The sequence below is a fragment of the Sciurus vulgaris genome (genome assembly GCF_902686455.1).
Source record: "Sciurus vulgaris genome assembly, chromosome: 7".
NCBI classification, from domain to species: Eukaryota; Metazoa; Chordata; class Mammalia; order Rodentia; family Sciuridae; genus Sciurus; species Sciurus vulgaris.
The window spans coordinates 76,272,098-76,293,024 of record NC_136467.1 but is presented as its reverse complement, the minus strand read 5'-3'; the positions used below and the strand labels follow the sequence as shown (position 1 = coordinate 76,293,024).

The 20,927-nt window shown below is 33.3% G+C and overlaps 1 protein-coding gene across 7 annotated transcripts in view; it reads left to right on the top strand.

The window, feature by feature from the left end:
• Positions 1-20,694, top strand: part of ZNF292 (zinc finger protein 292) — an 83,006-nt gene extending 62,312 nt beyond the window's left edge. For 6 of the 7 annotated variants that reach the window (XM_079146926.1, XM_079146927.1, XM_079146929.1 and 3 more), the window contains 3 exons: positions 4,435-4,571; positions 7,188-7,329; positions 10,475-20,694. In XM_079146926.1, the coding sequence (XP_079003052.1) occupies positions 4,435-4,571; positions 7,188-7,329; positions 10,475-17,620 (7,425 nt within the window). In that variant the 3' untranslated portion in view covers positions 17,621-20,694. Of the gene's footprint in view, positions 1-4,434; positions 4,572-7,187; positions 7,330-7,379; positions 9,859-10,474 lie in introns of those variants that run through there. The other variant, XM_079146932.1, reaches the window with a different exon arrangement.
• Positions 20,695-20,927: the final 233 nt, after the last annotated feature.

The window sequence follows — 20,927 nt, the reverse complement described above, 5'->3', positions numbered from 1 at the left end:
ATCACTAAGGTTACTGAGTATTTCATCCAGGAAAAAAAAACTTGATAGTGCAGAACAGGTTAGGGTATCAATAAATTTCTTGCTTAAAAGTCCCCTTTCCTTAAATATTATTTGGTTACTCTTTTATGTTTGTATTACAAATACTGGAAGCTTGCTCTTCATTGTACCTCGTGCGGTAAGTGAATTAATATTGGCTGTCTCTGAGGCCCATTATTTTTGCACTTTAGAACAGTTGCCCAAAGACATTGCCCCTTTTAGAATGGGTATGCTTACACATATATTTTCTTTCTTCCCTTTCTCCCTTCTTCTCCATATTACTCATTTGCTTTACTTTTGACTGGTTCTTTATAAGCATGAGTTTTTTAATCTGTCTTGTAAGCATTTGAGTTTTTTTTTAACCTGTTCCTCAGGGGACAGATTTTGTTAGAAGGGATTGAAGGTCCTTCTGAGGAATCCTCATGCAAGTGATCCAGTAGGTGAGGGATTGACTATTACCAAGGACCCTTTGAGTTTGATAGAAATAGCAGCTAGATGTCAAAAGGAGGGGCTTGGAGAAGTGAGTGTTCATCTGGCTTCTCTGGTAGAAAAGAGTTTTGGTCTGAATGCTTAGTATAGGTAGTAAAAATAAAGTTGGCAGTGTTTTGTTGAGTTTAGATCCAATATTTCTGTTGGTTTTTATCTTTAAAATAAACATAAAAGTTAATTTTTCTCTTTTCTATCTTTAATCATCTATTTTTTCCTTTTTTTTGGTCTAATTTTCTAATCGTCATTTTCTCATTTAACACATCTCAAGATAATCATTAAGTTTGAAATTTGATATATAAGGTATCATGGGAGGTTTTTTTGTTTTGTTTTGTTTTTGTTTTTTTACATTTTCCTATGCATGTACATATTTTTTAATGTACTTAAGACCACCTACTCATGGCCTGGCTGCTAGATACTTTCCTCCTTTTCATTAACATCTTCTCATTTCATTTCATCCTCATTCTTTCTCATGGATGCATAATCTTATCATAAGGATTTGTAGTATCTTTAACCAGACCGCTGGATACTTAGTTTGTGTTGTACATACATTCTTACATCCTTTTTGGAAGTATACTGGTAGGATAAATTCCTGGAAGTGGAATTGTTGGATCCAAAAATCTATGCATTTTAAATTAATAGGGTCAAACTGTCATTCAAAAAAGATAATGACAATTTATGCTTAAAAAAAGAACTGTATGACTTTTTTTTTCTTTACTAACACTAGAGATTTTTAGCCTTTTAAATATTTGCTAGCCCAAGAGTTGAAAAATAATAACTCATGGTTTCATTTACATTTTCTTAGTTATGATACTGTTCTTTTCTATACTGAAAATGATTTTGTTTTGATAAGCACATCAAATAGTCTTAAAACTATTCTTGAAATGTGATTGGAACCAAAACATCTTAAAGTACACTTGATAAGGATATATAAAATATTACCAAGTATTTTATAATTTTTAATACCTTCTATAAATAGCCATATTTAAAAAGGTATTATTTATATTTTTAAATATAAAAGGTATTTATATTTTTAAATGATTTTTCTGTATTACAAAGAGGTTGAGCATAGTATGTCTTATAACAAATAGATTATTTTAATTGGTTTTAAATATTTAATTTGGAGTTCTAAATTTTCTGGCATCTAAAAGTTTGCCCATTTCCCAAAACAATACAGGATAGTTCCTACCTATATAGTTTAATATATTGGCAATGTCTGAATTGTGCTGCTTTAGATTTTTTAAAACAATTCTTGTTTATTGCTGGCCATATTTTACTTTTTATCATTTTAAATCCATCCATTCATTAGTTTAAATATAGTTTCATCATTCCTGCCATTATCTTTATCATATTTTTTTCAAGAGGGTCTTGTGGTAAATCAAGGAAGCAGATGCTCTCAAATGTACTGTAAAAGTTGTTTCATTAGTATCCTACCAAAGAAAAATGAAGTTTTCTATGTATTTGAATATGGCAAATTTTTCATTTGGGGTTTTATATATACACACACATGTACACGTGTTCACATAAATAAGTACACATTGGTGATCACACACTACTTTTAAATAGTATAATAAGCTAATGAGGGTAATTCCATTGGATAAATAAACTTTTCTTATAAATCGTATAGTGTACACATTTGGTGCCACCTGAACATTCAACAGAAATTACTTAGGTTTGAGAAGAACAACAAAACTGATCATTCATAATAAATCAGACTTTTAAGAAATAAGGATTTGTTTTAAATCTGAACAAATAAATCTATATTTAGCAATATAAGACCTCAATATGCTTGTCCATGTAGAATTTGGGAAAGTGTACAGACCATGAAGCTAAACCTGGGTTGAAATACTTGACTTTGGCATTAAATGTATAACTTTGAGCAAGTAACTTAACCCCAAGCCTGTTTTCTAAAAGTAGTATAGTTTATCCCTAATCAGAAAATCTAAATCTGAAATGCTCCAAAATCTGTTATAACTCTTGAACACTAACATAAATGGAAAATTCCTCACCTGATCATGTGACAGATCAAACACAGGTTATTATAAAAATATTATATAAAATTACCTTCAGGCTATGTGTATAACGTTCTTATGATACATAAAGAAATTCCATATTCAGATATCAGTCCTAACTCCAAGGCAGAGATATCTAAAAATCCAAAATCTGAAACACTCCAGATTCCAAACTGGCCACCAGTTATCTAAACTGGATAAGGGACAACTCATCCTGTTCCACACAAGCTCTTGTATGGAATAGCAGTGCTGTTTCTGAAGTAGTTGACACTAATAGTAGTTATTATTGTTAACATTTTATGAAAAAGTAAAAATATAAACTTGGGGATTGACTTAACTAACATATATCAGGGTAACTGTTTAAAGTTTAACACAACTTTTTGGCCTTGGGGGTACAGCTTAGTGACAGAGCATTTGCCTGTCATATGTAAGGTCCTCAGTTCAACCCCCAGCACTGCAAAAGTAATAGTGACAATAGTACATGATATCGTAGACCATGAAGGAAGCTTCAAATTTCAAAAAATAATTAGATCATAAAGTTAATACAACCTTTTTAAAAATTTTTTTTAGTTGTCAATGAACCGTTATTTTATTTATTTATATGCGGTGCTGAGACTCAAACCCAGTACCTCACACTTGCTACCTAAGCACTCTACCACTGAGCCACAACCTCAGCCAATACAACTTTTAATAAAAGATAATGTGATGAAATGGCAAGAGCTTGGGTCTTTGTGAGTTAGGCATGGTTTGTTTTATGGCAATACCTGTTAACTGGTTTAAGTTACACGAATTATGTATAACTTTTAACCCCCACATTCATTACATATAAAATATTAATGAAAATATCTAGTGGGAAAGTTAAAATTATATAATGTATGTTAAATGTCTGACAATGTGTTTAATATTGTAGCTGTTTTAAAATATTTATTGTATAGACATATATCCTTCAGTTCTTTTGATTAAGTGCTATTACTTCTAGATGAAGATCTGTTAGAAATTGACAGAGAAGTACTGGAAAGATCACTGCACCAAGGTGTACCAAGATAGTTTCAGTCTTCACTCTGAATCTGATACTAACTTTATTAATCTTTCTGTTCTGTAGAACACAATGATTTGTGGCTTGTATGCTGTTCATCATACCCCTTGTCTTATAGCAAATGCCTGTAGAGATCACGGGTCCATTCTGTGTGTTTTATATATCATTGTAATGAGGTAGTATTAATTGTTTATAGATGGGAATGTATCATTAAACAAAGCAAGTTGCCTTTGTCTAAGGTATATATATTATATATATGTATATACATATGGCTGTTGGCAAACTTAGAAATGGAGGAAGTTTATGTGAAGAACAAAATATTGGAAATTTATAGAGGAAAATGAGGTGAGCTTATTTTAAAAGTAGTATGACTATAAAATGTTTTGTATTATATCCCCCTCTCTTAGCTGAATAGACCCTAAGTTTATTAGTCTGTGTCTAGTATAACCCTCTCTTTTTACTGGGTCTAATGCTTACTTAGATCAGTGAATAAAGGTGAAAGTATTGCAGTGTTTCGTTTTAAGTATCATGGATCTGACTTAATGAGTTAAAAAGTGCTTGTAATTAAGTTATTTATTTATTAAACATATTAATTCTTAAAATAACTTTTCCTGTGTTTAATACTCTCTCAGAATTGCTGCATTAGTTTTTATTAACTCGAGGAAAGATTTTTTTTAATACAGCCCAGTTTTTGTCCTAGTAATGACCAATTATGACTTGATAGTGTATGAGTAAATGAAAATTATTTGTAGATACCTAATGAAAAATTTAAAGTGTATTTTATATTTAATGTATATACATACTTGTGTGTGTCCCCCAATAGAAAGCCATTTTATTTCATGTTTCTATTTCCTTTCTCTGTAGATTTCAGAAGTTGATTGCAAAGATGCACTAGAAATGATCTGTAACTTAGAATCTGAAGGTGATGAAAAAAGTGCTCTTGTTTTATGTACTGCATTTTTATCACGTCAGCTTCAACAAGGAGATATGTACTGTGCTTGGTGAGTTGATTTTTAAAGAAAAATTTGTTAAATAGACTACAAAATAGGTATCAAGGATTCAGATAGGATTATTTTTGAAGTCTTTTTGTCTTAGCAAATTGATCATCAAATAGTTCATGTTTTAACTTTTAAAACTTTTTTTAAGTACCACACAATTCCTTAAGCAAGCACATGTGTAATGACTGTCTGGTTATCAAACTTTTAAATATTGAACTCTGAAAGGCTTATTTTGTTCTAATGCCACCATAAAAAAAAAAATTAGCTATATAAAACAATCTGTGATTCAATGTATTTTTTCCTTTACATGTTATATACTTTTAGGTACTTACCTGCTACCTCTTATATATGGAAATAGTTCATTTTCTGTATATGAGAAATCATTCAGCTTTGCTAACTTCTTCATGTTCCCCTTCAGTACATGCTGCCTGGTATGGTGTACTTACAAGTGGGCATAACTTGTTAATATATAATCCTTTGGAAGGCAGGCTGTAAGTTAAAAAGATCTTTACTGAAGTTAACTTAGAAGACCAGTGGCCTTAGATTTGTGTTAACCAAGACTGACAATTTATCTAGTCAACAGCATAGTCTTTAATATTGTGTTGGTATTGTACAAATACAAAAGAAAAATTGGTTTGTAACATTCTGACATTCAAGAATATTTATGAAGTGACACATGACATACAAACGAATATAGAACAGGCAAGGCAAATGGTTGTGAAATCAAAGATATTAAAGTTCAAAATTATCATGGTTTTCTGAGCAGTGTAGTTTTGTTATGAAGGTAAAATCATATATGAAATACAGAGAATTGATTTTTTTTAAAGGCAGAACTATTCTGAAGGGATAATAAAATGTGCAGGATACGTGGATTTCCTAGGTAAAATAAAGCATGAAAATCAATGATAACTAAGAAATTAATACGTTCTATTGGTTTATAAAAGGCATTAAAGTCTGAATTTTATGTGATACGCAAAAACAGCCTATTAACAAAAACTCTTGAGTAAAAGGGCAACCTGGAATTTTATCTTTAAGAAACACTTGAAAACAAGCAGTTGGCAATTGGAGAATGAACAGTGAGGAAAAAATAGGGGAAAGGAAGTGGCAGTACAGAATTGGGATAGAAAATCAACTAGAAAGCCAGTAAATTGTCCAGCTGGTACGTGTTGTAGGCTTCCTTATTAATGTGGCATGAGGTGAAAGAAATACCAAGGAATCAGTCTCAAGGATGTTTAAAGCAGAGACCAATACAGTCAATAACAATGATGCATTAAATTAAGATGATGTTGAACTGGGAAGAATGTCTGTCACCCCTTTCAGATCCAGTCCCATATTGCCCCACAACGAAATAAGAGATGCATGGTTGGAGGTGATTTCAGCATTGTTTGAATATCATAGAGTGTACTTATTCATTAAGAAGGCTACAGTGGTACTACATCATGGCTATGTAATCTTAAGGGACCACAGTTCCATATGTGGCCTGTCATTGAAACATCATTGCAAGACACATGGCTATACACAATTTAAGGTTTCCAAAGAGATTCAAGTGAAAACATCTTACTTTGTCTTACAAGACTGGAGAAACAAAGTTACACAAAGTTAAAATTTACATAGTAAAAGTTCAGATGTGGCTTAAAGTTAACATTTATATAATTTTCTAAATCCTTGATATGTATGTGAAAATCCAGTAAGTGAGCAAATCATTCAAGTGGGTAGTAAAAAGAGTAGAGTTCTTAGGATTGGAAAAAGAGGAAATTATAATAGGAAAGAACTGTTTTGAGATCATCTGGTGAAAAAAATTGAAGTAAAATCATTGTGGAATTAACTATGGAGGACAAAAAAGACATGGGAAAGGTAAAAGAGAGGCAAATTTATGACTTTAGTTGGATTTTCTATGAAAAGTGTATTGTTATTGCATTTGAAATAAATTTCACGGTTTATTTTTATTTTCAGAATTTCATTATTTTACTGGAACCAACTAGTTTCTTCTGGGTTCTTTGTCATCAGTGACAAAATGACAGAATGTCTTTTATTCATTAATAATAGAAGCATTATTGGTTGATTTTAAATTTGTTAGAAGATAAATGTTTTCATTTTTGTTTTTTTGTGATGGTCTGATTGAACCCAGGGCCTCACAAATACTAGACAGACTTTATCACTGAGCCATTTCACCCCTAATTTTGGATGAATGCTTTTTAAAAAGTCATTATGCCACTGATACATTATCTATACAATCACACACACACACACACACACACACACACATCCACCTTTTGCACTTTCATATTACGTAGCTAAGGTTCAGATGTGGCTCAAAGTTCCCATTTATAAAATTTGTTTAAATGTTAAGTGCTTTCCAAGTAAAAGGTAAGTACTACTCTGGCATTGAAAAATATTGATCGATAAAATGAAAAATTATATCCTATTTTTTTTCAGTCTTTAGAAAATGAAGATCTATTAATCTTACACTTATACTTAATTCCACATGTATAATTGTATAATTAGAGTCTAAAACCAGTTTTCATTTCAAATGTAATGACTGCAATGACGTACTCCATCAATTATTATATTACTGATCTAATATTATCTTTTGAACTTTTTTTTTTTTTTTTTTTAAAGGGAACTCACACTCTTTTGGAGTAAATTACAGCAAAGGGTAGAACCATCTATACAAGTGTACCTGGAACGGTGTCGTCAACTTTCTTTGTTAACGAAGACTGTATATCACATTTTCTTCCTCATTAAAGTTATTAATTCAGAGGTAAGAATAATTTAGCTCTCTTCCTAATTTCAAATATATAAATCATCTTTAATAAAAGACTAAGTTATTATCTTGTCACTTCAATGATTTTTTTTCCTTCTTTCATTTAGTACTTTGGACTTTTTTTATTTATCTTTGAACACATTTGATACAGAGAAACTTAAAAATGCAATTGAAAATGAAACATTTGCTGCTAGCCTATAGAAAAAGTAATATACATAATACCTGCATTTTTTCATTCTTTTATTTTGTCTCTAGTTCTTAATGCTACTAGTCTCTGGAAATTCAAATCACTATAAAGAGGAGTGATTTGAGTTAACTGGGAACCCTCTTTCTTCAAAATTTCAGGAATTGTTGAAGACTGTCAGCTAGCCACTCAGATACTAATTTAAAAATAATTATTTACTTTTTAAATCTTAATTGTTCTGCAGAAGAATTGGAGCAGATAGTTTCTTGCAAATTTTAGTCTTTCCTAGACCCCTTGAAGTTAGACTTGAAAGATACAACCTTGCCCCTAAAGATTTCATAGTCTATTGATGGAGACAAACAACAATTACATTGTAACATAGGCCTTTCTGCTGTAGTGAAATGTTGGGACTCCTGAGAGCACATTGTTGAGCAGTCCCTGATATAAAGTGGGTGCAGAATGAATTAGAGAAGTGGGTCATTTAACCCATTTGTGTGTTTTGATATTCAAATAGTAATGGTTAGACAAGAGAGCACTAGAATTCCTTGTCATATAAAAAGCGTATGAAGTGGCTATCAAGACAAATGAGAGAATGGAATATTTGGGAACTACAGCCTAAAATATAGGCAGGTTGGGGGAGAGGCAGAGAACAGCTAAAATAGAATAGAAAGATCAGATTGTGAAGGCTTTTTTGTATTGCATGTTATATTTAATTCTGAAATGCCTAGGTAACCTTTAAAATTTTTTAAAAGACATAATGCTATGGGTGGCCTGAAAGGAATGTCCTATAGGGAGCTAAAAGCAACATGAAAACCCTGGGTAACTTTTTAGGTCAAGATATTAGGCACCCAGAGAAAGTGAACAAAAAATGCTATGGAAGGGGATACCGAAGACAAACTTTGCTTTTGTCAGAAGCTTGCTTGATACTATTCTAGAGCCAGAAAGGAAGTTGAAGCTATTCTAAATTCATACCATTTAGCTTTCTGCTCCATTGACTCATAAATTTAAGCTGGTATTATGATTTTTATGGATTAATTGCTGTAATCATATTGTATTGTGGAAAACTGTTAAGAAGTCAGACTCAGCCTTAAAAACACACTAACTATATAACCAGTATTTCCTATAATCTGAAATTTCCAGTACGGATACATACAAAGACAAAAACTCAGAAAAGCATAAAAATGTTGATATAGTTTTTTTTGTTGACATTATTTGTTCAGGTTTCAGATTGAATTAAGATGTTTTTGAAAGCAAATTTATGAAAGCTATTTCCTTTAATGAGTTGAAGTCAACCTTGAATTCAGTAGCAGACCAGTCTGGAAGTGTCACTGGGATTCCCCTCTGATAATTTTAGTTGGGTTTGTATGTTTTCTTAATTAGCTCTTGTCATGAATGGAAAAAGGGTTTGGCATTCATATGATAAAAAATAGTTTTTCTTTCCTGAGGCATCCAGAAGTCCTCTGATCTCTGAATTCTTTCTTAAATTCATTCTTTTTCCATCATTTCTTAAATTTTCTTTACAGCTCTGTAAAACTGAAATTGTCATCCTTTATGTACATACCAATCCTTCAGACATTTATGCCTTCAGTAGCCCTTCAGATCATCTTAATGGTTAGGTTGGCTTTTGATTCCTCCAAGACTTCTTTGTGCCCTCCTCTCTCATATGCAGCTTCACTGAGCACACATCATCTTCTTTTCTTATCGATCATAATAGTTGTCTATTATTACCAGTCCGTAGGGCAGGAAACAGATGCAGATGTTACTGTAAGAATTGTATACCTCAGCTCTATCTCAGAGTAGTATAGAATAATTATATAGGTTTATGTGAAAGTAGAAACACCCATATGTTCCTGTCTCTTTCTCAGTTTCCCTTTCTTCCATCACTTATAAAATAGGTCTGTTTATATCTATCCTTCTTGTCTATTTTCTTCTTCATCTTTGTCCCCTTTTTTTCCCTAAAATCAGTTCAGTGTCCTAGCCTTCTTCCCTCATGCTCTTTTTGTCCCATGGATGAGCTTTCATTTTAGTATATATTCTTTCTTGACCTATAAAAAGAAAAACCCTATCACTTTACTTTTCCTTCATGCCTTTTGATCCTGTATGTCATGTATTCTCTCCCAGTACATGTGACCGTGTCCTGTGATTGGCATTTTTTTTTTTTTAATGTAAGTATTCCTTTTAGTCTTTAAAATCCATTTTTTATCTCTTTATGTATCATTCAAATGACTCTTACCTTCTTCATTACTGCTATCTAATAACAGTTCAGGATGCTAATTCAAAAGAAAAAACTATTGAGCTCTGTCTTCTCCTACTCCTAATTTTCAAGCTGGGTCAGCCATAAGGTAAGTGATGTGACATTCAGATTTATACTAGCAGTAGGAATCCCCTATTAATGATCACTTTGCTAGAAGTGAAATTTTTCTTTCATTACTAACAAGTTAGGGACCTGAGGACATTCTCCATTTTGTGATTGGATTAAGAGGGGTTTTGTTTCAGAAGGATTGCAAGTATAAAATTAGAAAGTAAGATTTATGATAAAGATGACATTTATTATTACTATGTACCAAACTTTACACTAAACTGTACTAGGTACGTTAAATATTTAATTTCATTTAAAACTCACAGCAATTTTATGAAGTTTAAGGGCTATTTTGACCTGTTTCATAAATGGGATATGAAAAGTCATAGAAGTTAAATAACTTCCAAATTTGCCTAGAGTAGATGATTTCATACCCAGGTCATTTCTTAGTTTGCTTTACTTAAGGTGGTGGTGGTGATTTCTGCTTTTTTATGCAGTTCATTTTATACACACACACTAGACTAAGCTGCAGAGCTTTAGAAGGGACATCTTTTCATATGTTGCTTTTGCCAGATTTGAGAAAAGCACATCTGGTTATTAAAAACTAAAATAAATAAATCTTTGGTGTTAATTAACATTTCCTGTTTGCTTTTTCACAGACTGAAGGAGCTGGACTTGCTACCTGTATAGAACTGTGTGTAAAAGCTCTTCGCTTAGAATCTACAGAAAATACTGAAGTGAAAATATCCATTTGCAAGACCATTTCATGTTTGTTGCCTGATGATCTGGAAGTTAAACGTGCTTGTCAACTGAGTGAATTTCTTATTGAACCTACAGTAGATGCATATTATGCTGTGGAAATGTTATATAACCAGCCAGACCAGAAATATGATGAAGAAAATCTTCCAATACCAAATTCTCTACGCTGTGAACTCTTACTTGTTTTGAAAACTCAATGGCCCTTTGATCCAGAATTCTGGGATTGGAAAACTTTAAAACGACAATGTCTTGCACTAATGGGAGAAGAAGCATCCATTGTGTCTTCAATCGATGAATTAAATGACAGTGAAGTATATGAGAAAGTAGTAGACTACCAGGAGGAAAGTAAAGAAACTTCTATGAATGGACTTTCTGGTGTAGTTGGTGCTAATTCTGGCCATCTTAAAGACATTGGTGATGAAAAACAGAAGAAGAGGGAGATAAAGCAATTAAGAGAAAGGGGATTTATATCTGCTAGGTTTAGGAATTGGCAAGCCTATATGCAGTATTGTGTGCTATGTGACAAAGAATTCCTTGGTCACAGAATAGTACGACATGCTCAGAAACATTACAAAGATGGGATTTACAGTTGCCCTATATGTGCAAAGAACTTTAATTCTAAAGATACTTTTGTCCCTCATGTCACATTGCATGTTAAACAATCTAGTAAAGAGAGACTAGCAGCTATGAAACCATTAAGAAGACTGGGAAGGCCTCCTAAGATTGCAACCACCCATGAGAATCAGAAGACTAATACTGTGGCTAAGCAGGAACAGCGGCCTATAAAAAAGAATAGTCTCTATTCAACAGATTTCATAGTGTTTAATGATAATGATGGCTCAGATGATGAGAATGATGACAAAGATAAGTCTTATGAGCCAGAAGTAATCCCAGTTCAGAAACCAGTACCTGTTAATGAATTCAATTGCCCTGTAACTTTTTGTAAAAAGGGCTTCAAGTACTTTAAAAATTTAATTGCTCATGTAAAGGGGCATAAGGACAATGAAGATGCCAAGCGCTTTCTTGAAATGCAAAGCAAAAAAGTTATTTGCCAGTACTGTAGAAGACATTTTGTAAGTGTAACTCATCTCAATGATCACTTACAAATGCACTGTGGCAGTAAACCATATATTTGCATTCAGATGAAATGTAAGGCTGGTTTTAATAGTTATGCAGAGCTTTTAACCCATCGAAAGGAACATCAAGTCTTTAGAGCAAAGTGCATGTTTCCTAAATGTGGCAGAATTTTTTCAGAAGCTTATTTACTATATGATCATGAAGCACAACATTATAATACCTACACTTGTAAGTTCACAGGTTGTGGTAAAGTTTATCGTTCTCAGAGCGAGCTGGAAAAGCATCTGGATGATCATAGTACTCCTGAAAAAACACTGCCTCCTGAAGACCAGCTTAATTCATCTGGAGATTCTGTTCAGCCTTCCAGAGTGAATCAGAACACAGAAGAGAATACTGAGAAAGAAAGATCTGTGCTTCCTTCAGAGAATAACATTGAAAACAGCTTACCAGCAGGTGGAAGTAATGTTTGGGATAAAAGCAAAGCAGAGTCAGTTGTGACCAAACAAAACCAGATTTCTTCCTCTGACCTCAGGCAAGCTAATGGACCATTACCAAATGGTTTGGAAAACCCTGCCCCTACTCCTCTTCTTCAAGCCAGTGAAGTTGCCGTGTCCATCAAAGTATCTCTGAATCAGGGGTTGGAGGATAACTTTGGGAAGCAAGAAAACTCAACTGTGGAAGCCACAAGCGAGCCACTGGTCACAAATGTAAATACACCAGTTGAAGATACTTGTAATGATTTGTGTCATCCAGGTTTCCAAGAGAGAAAAGAACAGGATTGCTTTAATGAAGGCCAGATTGCTCAGAATAATCTAGTAAATCCAGAAACCCTTAAAGTAGGCAACCTTAATCCACAAAATTTAGAAAGACAAGTGAACAATTTGATGACCTTTTCTGTGCAGAATCAGGCAGGATTTCAAAACGGTTTACCAACTTCTAAGTTTGAATGTGAAGGTAACGTTAAAACACCACCCAACCTTTATAACTTACCTCTTAAGACATTAGAAAGTATCACATTCGTTCCATCAACGCCTAACTCAAGTAGTTCAATAGGAACTCCATCAGTGCCTCCAAAACCTCCAGTTCAGAAATTCAGCTGCCAGGTCGAGGGATGTACGAGAACCTATAATTCTTCTCAGAGTATTGGGAAACACATGAAGACTGCACACCCTGACCAATATGCTGCATTTAAAATGCAGCGAAAAAGTAAAAAAGGTCAAAAATCTAATAACTTAAATATATCCAATAATGGAAAGTTTGTGTATTTTTTACCATCACAGGTGAGCTCTAATAATGCATTTTTTACACCACAGACCAAAGCCAATGGGAATCCTGCTTGTTCAACCCAGTTGCAACATGTCTCACCTTCAATTTTTCCAGCCCATTTAGCAAATGTGTCAACTCCATTGTTGCCCTCGATGGAAAGTGTCATAAATCCAAATATACCTTCTCAGGATAAAAGTGAACAAAGTGGTATGCTATGTTCTCAAATGGAAAATTTATCAAATTCAACCTTGCCAGCACAAATGGAAGATCTAACCAAAACAGTTTTGCCTTTGAATATTGACAGTGGTTCAGATCCTTTCCTTCCTTTACCTGCAGAAAGTAGTTCAATGTCTCTCTTCCCTTCACCAGCAGATAGTGGGACAAATTCAGTTTTTTCCCAGCTGGAAAATAATACAAATCATTATTCCTCACAGATTGAAGGAAACACTAATTCCTCCTTTCTAAAGGGGGGTAATGGTGAAAATGCAGTTTTCCCTTCACAAGTAAATGTTGCAAATGACTTTAGCAACACCAGTGCCCAGCAATCTACACCGGAAAAAGTGAAAAAAGACCGGGGGCGTGGCCCAAATGGGAAGGAAAGAAAACCCAAGCACAACAAAAGGGCTAAATGGCCTGCAATTATCAGAGATGGGAAATTTATCTGTAGCAGGTGTTACAGGGCTTTTACTAATCCAAGGTCACTGGGGGGACACTTATCTAAGCGATCTTATTGTAAACCACTGGATGGAGCAGAAATTGCTCAAGAACTTCTACAGAGTAATGGACAGCCTTCTCTTCTTGCCAGCATGATTCTGTCCACAAATGCAGTAAATTTGCAGCAGCCACAACAGTCTACCTTCAATCCAGAAGCATGTTTTAAAGATCCATCATTCCTACAACTTCTTGCTGCTGAAAATCGCTCATCAACATTTTTACCAAATACATTTCCTCGATCTGGTGTGAATAACTTTAATACCAGTGTTAGTCAAGAAGGAAGTGAAATTATTAAACAGGCTTTGGAAACTGCTGGCATTCCCAGTACTTTTGAGGGTGCTGAAATGCTTTCTCAGGTTGTTCCAACAGGTTGTGTCTCAGATACAGCACAAGTAAATGCAACAGTGATGCCAAATCCAACTGTACCACCCTTGTTGCAGACTGTGTGCCATCCAAACACCCTGCTGACAAACTCAAATCGGACACCAAACTCCAAAACTTCCACCGTTGAGGAATGTAGCAGTTTGCCTGTTTTTCCAACAAACGACTTACTACTGAAGACTGTTGAAAATGGTTTGTGCTCTAGTTCATATCCTAATTCTTCTGGTCCATCACAAACTTTTACCAGTAACAGTTCTCGTGTGTCAGTTATAAGTGGTCCTCAGAATACAAGATCCAGCCATTTAAATAAAAAGGGAAATAGTGCTTCTAAGAGAAGAAAGAAAGTTGCTCCTCCACTAATTGCACCTAATGCTTCCCCAAACTTAGTACCCGGTGACTTAACAACAATGGGACTTATAGCAAAGAGTATTGAGATCCCTGCCACTAATCTTCATTCAAATGTAATTCCAAATTGTGAACCTCAGAGTTTGGTGGAAAATCTAACGCAGAAATTAAATAATGTTGACAATCAGTTGTTTATGACTGATGTAAAAGAGAACTTCAAAACCAATCTTGAGTCACATTCAGTGTTAGCCCCTTTAATAAAAACTGAAAACGGTGATTCCCAAATGATGGCTTTGAATTCATGCACAACTTCAGTGAATTCTGATTTGCAGATTTCTGAAGATAATGTTATACAGAACTTTGAAAAGACTCTTGAAATTATTAAAACTGCTATGAATTCTCAAATACTTGAGGTAAAAAGTGGGTCTCAGGGTACTGGTGAAACATCACAGAATGCTCAAATTAATTATAACATTCAGCTTCCTTCAGTGAATCCTGTACAAAATAACAAATTACCTGATTCTTCTCAGTTTTCCTCTTTTGTAAGTGTAATACCAACCAAAAGTAACATTCCACAGTCTGAAGTATTGCATAAAGAAGATCAAATACAGGAAATTTTAGAAGGCTTACAAAAATTAAAATTAGAAAATGACCTGTCCACTCCATCCCAGTGTATATTAATAAATACATCAGTGACACTGACTCCTGCTCCTGTTAAACCAATTCCCACTGTCACAGTTGTTCAACCAATTTCTGAAATGATACACATTCAGTTTAATGACAAAGTTAATAAGCCTTTTGTGTGTCAAAACCAAGGCTGTAACTACAGTGCTATGACAAAGGATGCACTGTTTAAGCACTATGGGAAAATCCATCAATATACTCCAGAGATGATTCTTGAAATCAAGAAGAATCAGTTGAAATTTGCTCCATTTAAATGTGTAGTACCTACATGTACAAAAACATTTACAAGAAACTCTAATCTCCGGGCACACTGTCAGTTGGTACATCATTTTACAACAGAAGAAATGGTAAAGTTAAAAATAAAAAGACCTTATGGAAGAAAATCTCAGAATGAAAATTTGTCAGCCCCACGAATTACACAAGTTAAAAAACAGCCAGGTATGACAGAGGAAAACAAAAGGGAAGGCCAGCCTGCTCTAGAATTGGGATCAGCAACAGAAAATGCCCTCAGTAATGTAGCAGTCACCCCAGAAAAACAACTCATAGAAAAAAAAAGTCCTGAAAAAACAGAAAGTTCTTCACAACTGGTTGCAGTTACTTCTGACCAATATAATATCAGTTCTCTCACAAACATACAAACTAAAGGACGAAAAATTAGAAGGCATAAAAAAGAAAAGGAAGAGAAAAAACGGAAGAAGCCAGTTTCCCAGTCCCTTGAATTTCCAACAAGATATAGTCCCTACAGACCTTATCGATGTGTTCACCAGGGATGTTTTGCTGCCTTTACAATACAGCAAAACTTGATTCTTCATTATCAAGCTGTACACAAGTCAGATCTTCCTGCATTTTCTGCAGAGGTTGAAGAGGAAAATGAAACTGGTAAAGAAATTGAAGAAACTGAAACTAAACAAACGATGAAAGAATTTCGATGTCAGGTGAGTGACTGCTCTCGAATTTTCCAAGCAATTACTGGCCTAATACAACACTACATGAAACTTCATGAAATGACTCCTGAGGAGATTGAAAGCATGACCGCTTCTGTGGATGTTGGCAAATTTCCATGTGACCAATCAGAATGTAAATCTTCATTTACAACGTATTTGAACTATGTTGTTCATCTTGAGGCAGACCATGGAATTGGATCAAGGACAAGTAAAACTGAAGAAGATGGCATATACAAGTGTGATTGTGAAGGCTGTGACCGTATATATGCAACTCGGTCGAATCTCCTCCGACACATTTTTAACAAGCATAATGACAAACATAAAGCTCACTTGATTAGGCCAAGAAAATTAACACCTGGGCAGGAAAATATATCAAGCAAGGCAAACCAAGAAAGATCAAAATCTAAATATCGGGGAACAAAACATAGCAGATGTGGAAAGGAGGGAATCAAAATAGCTAAGACCAAAAGAAAGAAAAAAAATAATTTAGAAAACAAGAATACAAAGATTATGCAAATTGAAGAAAACAAACCTTATTCTCTGAAACGTGGAAAGCATGTGTATTCTATAAAGGCTAGAAATGATGCCTTGTCTGAGTGTACAAGCAGGTTTGTAACCCAGTATCCATGTATGATAAAGGGATGTACTTCAGTTGTTACAAGTGAAAGCAACATAATTAGGCATTATAAGTGTCATAAATTATCTAAAGCTTTTACATCACAACACCGCAATCTTCTTATTGTCTTCAAACAGTGTGGCAACTCGCAAATAAAGGAAACTTCTGAGCAAGAAGGTGCTGCAAATGATGTGAAAGATTCTGACACATGTGTATCAGAGAACAATGATAACTCAAGAGCAATTACTGTTCCACAAAAGGAAGTTGAAAAAAATGAAAAAGATGAAATGGATGAGCTAACAGAATTGTTTATTACAAAATTAATAAATGAAGACAGCACAACTGTGGAGAACCAGGCTAATACCTCTTCAAATGTAAATAATGATTTTCAAGAAAATAACCCCTCCCAGTCAGATAGACAAAAATCAAGTAATCTGAAGAGAGTTAATAAAGAAAAAAATGTCTCACAAAATAAGAAAAGGAGAGTTGAAAAGGCTGAACCAGAACTAACAGTTAAGTTAAGTAACACGCATAAAGAAGAAGAAACTGCTGTTGCGATTCAAACCACTGAGGAGCATCCTGCATCCTTTGACTGGAGCTCCTTTAAACCAATGGGATTTGAAGTATCATTTCTGAAGTTTCTTGAGGAGTCTGCAGTGAAGCAGAAGAAAAGTACTGACAAAGACCATCCAAGTAGTGGAACTAAAAGAGGAGCCCATTCAAATTCAAGAAAAAATACTGATAAGACAGTTATATCTAGTGGAAATCATGTGTGCTCTTGTAAAGAAAGTGAAATCTTTGTACAGTTTGCCAATCCGTCGCAGCTTCAGTGCAGTGATAATGTAAAAATTGTTTTAGACAAGACTCTTAAAGATTGCACTGAGCTTGTCCTAAAGCAACTTCAGGAAATGAAACCTACCGTCAGTCTGAAAAAACTTGAAGTACATTCAAATGATCCAGATATGTCTGTAGTAAAAGAAATCAGTATAGGTAAAGCCACAGGCAGAGGGCAGTACTGATAACTAATGTACTATAAATATACCATTTATAGTTGTATTTTAAATAGGAAGCCATCAAGCATGCTGTAATTGTGAAAGTTTTATTATTTTTTGTTGATGTGAATTAACCTGGCCAAAAAAAAAAAAAAACAAAGCAAAACAAAAGAAAAAAAAACACATGACATTTGTCATGTAAAACTTTTTTTTATCCCTATGGGACTTGAGGAACAGAATCAATACTTCAGTTATTGTAAATATTTGAGTTAAACCTCAAATTTCTATCTCCCAGTTGCCCTTTTCATGAACCAGACTGAATTATCTGTGTGATTGGTATGTTTCACCAGGTCACTGCTCATGTATAACAGTACTCTTTATTTGTAGATACCTTTTTTTGTATATATTTATTATTGTAAATCATTTGCTGCCACCAGCAGTCTGTAAGTCTAAACTATTAAATGATACATTTATATTTGGAATTTTAATTTTTAACTAAGTGATCAGATTTTTAAAACTTCTTTGTTTTAAATTAAGAACTTTTTGAACTAAAACTAGAAACTTTGCCATAGTTCATTGATTTTTACATGAAACGTTTATTTACAAAATGATCTCAAGACAATGTTTCACAAAGTGGGCACATTATATCAGCACTTGGCTCTGCTTTGTAAATTTGCCATCCGGGATTTTTGGGTGGTATTTGTGTGAAATTAAAGCAGATTCTTTAGTGGTTTCCTATAGCAACAGGTTTTTGTTTTTTTTTTGTTTGTTTGTTTGTTTTTTTTCCATGACTTTTAATTGGATATAGTTACTATGAGTCCATGAAATATGATGGAAATGTGAATTTAAAAATTTGCTACATTGAAGATTTTAAACATTGGTATTTTAAAAATCCTTTGTGAATGTGATAGAAACTAGTAGTGTGGAGCAGTGTAAATATTTGAGGTGGTGATTTGTGAAGTAGCCCAGTATTGCCTTAAATAAAATCACATTTCATTTCTTGTTTTATACATGTGATCTTATAAAGGTTTTTTCCTCCCATTTTTCTGAGATTTATAGCTTGGTGTATAGCTTTAAACTGTATAAACTTTTGTGGAAATAATTTTTTAAACATTTTTATAAATCTTAAAATTGGTATCATCAAAGTGAGCCCATCTTGTGTTTATAAAATGCAAGAATCTTAACATTTATAGTTACATAGATGAAACACTTTCTATAAGGAAGTTGGATGTTTTGATTTTACTGTTTATAGACATTAGATTGTACAGATTTGTCTGTATTTTCTCACCATATCTAATGATACTTTTTTCATTAGATCACTCTTCAAGAGCAGTATTAGTTGTTATAATTGATTATTTTGATTATTCAGTATATACTTATCTCTTATAGTTTTAGCTTTATTCACCATATTTATACTGTGGATTCACAGCCAGAGGTAGAAGTTATTTCAGGAGAGTTAATGACCTTCATTTAGAGTCCAACTAAAATCAGTACTGGAAAAAAAAGACATCCTTCTTTACTATTACTTTTGTTTGCCATAAATATTAGCATTGATTTTTTTTTATGTTGTGTTTGTTATAAAGCAATTGCATTCACAATATTACTGGCCTGAGATATTGATGATAATTGTGATGATACAAAAAAATGTGTATATTCCCTGTGCAGCATCAGATTTGCAGGAAAAATGAAGCACTTAACTGAAATTGCTGGTACTCTGAATAAATAAGCATGGTCAAGGAGTGAACTATTTTCTTTTGGAAAATATTTTTTTAAGTTTTATCATTAAAGTATTATAGTTTAATTTTTAGGGTTTAGTGGATTATATTGAGTAGTTGGTTTCACTACCTTAAGGTTTATTATCAATATGCATAAAACTTGACACATTAAAATCCTTACCCTTTGGTAAGCCCACTGTTATTTATTAAAATAAAAATTGTTTTCATGGGTGGTTAATACATGTTTTTTTCTATACGATAATTTATCTGAATAATTTTAATATTAATTTTTTTGTTAATTGAATATTTTCATAGTTTTCTTAGAAGCTGACCGAGCTCTTAAAGGTGAGCATTTAGTAAAATTGTTTGATTTAGTAACAAATAAGTTTATTTCTGATAATGTAGTGATGAGCCACTGTTAAGTGAAAATGCCAATGTATTGGGGCTTTTCTTTTGCTTATTAACTTAAGAAGATGGACCACTAGACATTTCTGTAATTGTTCCCTTACATCTTAGGGGAAAGGGTTTGCCAACATTGAATGATTTTTTTTTTTTTATTTTATTTCAGGTATTGTATGTTGAAAGTAATTATGGAAGAGTGGGCTTTTTAGCATGAAACAAAATTCAAATTATACAAAATAAATATGAATTTGTAGAGTAGCATGTTGGTAAAATTCAATATGGAATGTAATGCCTAAGTATTAAAAAAGGAATCATAAAGTGTATATTTTTCATGGTATACTTTTCCTTAATCTTTTGTCTTTTAAGATACTTTCTTTCTGCAACCTAAATTTTCCCAAGGTTTCATCATTTTAAAATGTATTTTTTTCCTCTTCTCAACTCAAAGAATTTTAATACTACACTTAAAAACCATGTTATTCAGTACATCATTATGTTAAGTGTAACTGTTTTGGAACTTTTCAGCCGCTAATTCACTATAGTTAAATTATTTTAAAGGGCTAAACAGACACAGATTTTTAACCTTCCAAAAAAAAATGGTTACTGAATGCATTTAGATTGAACAACTTAATGTTACTAATTTTTGAAAGATATTTGGCACTGTATAGAGGAAAGATTTCATAAAGTGGAGATTAATAGTAGGAAGACTGGAAATGATCCTGTCCCTCCCCCCGCCAAAAAAGATGATGGGAACCAGAAGATAAGTAGTGTTAAATGTAAATGGAGCAGGGAAATAGATTAATGTTTATGAGAGATGGCAAAATGTCATGCAGTCTAAGACAGCCTTTTAAAAAATGTTTATTGTAGTATGATATCAGGGGCATGGCTAGTAAATTATGTGATCAAAGAAGTTTTCTAAACTACATAATTATAGCTCCCTCTTAAAAATTCCAGTGCACATTACTATATTAAATATTGAAAAGCCTTATTTTAAAAAAAAAAAAGTATGTTATCTGTTGAAGTACAAATTTTCCAGTCTTAGTGGACCATGAAAAAAAATTTTTTTTTTTTTGCTGTTAATATTAGGTATATCCCACTGAATTAATATCTCGAACAGACTTGGGAAAATGCTGACCCAAAACAACTTTCATGCAGCCAGGACTGATGATGAATAGTTGTATATCAGTTCGGCTGTATCTGTTTACAAATGGTGATTATTC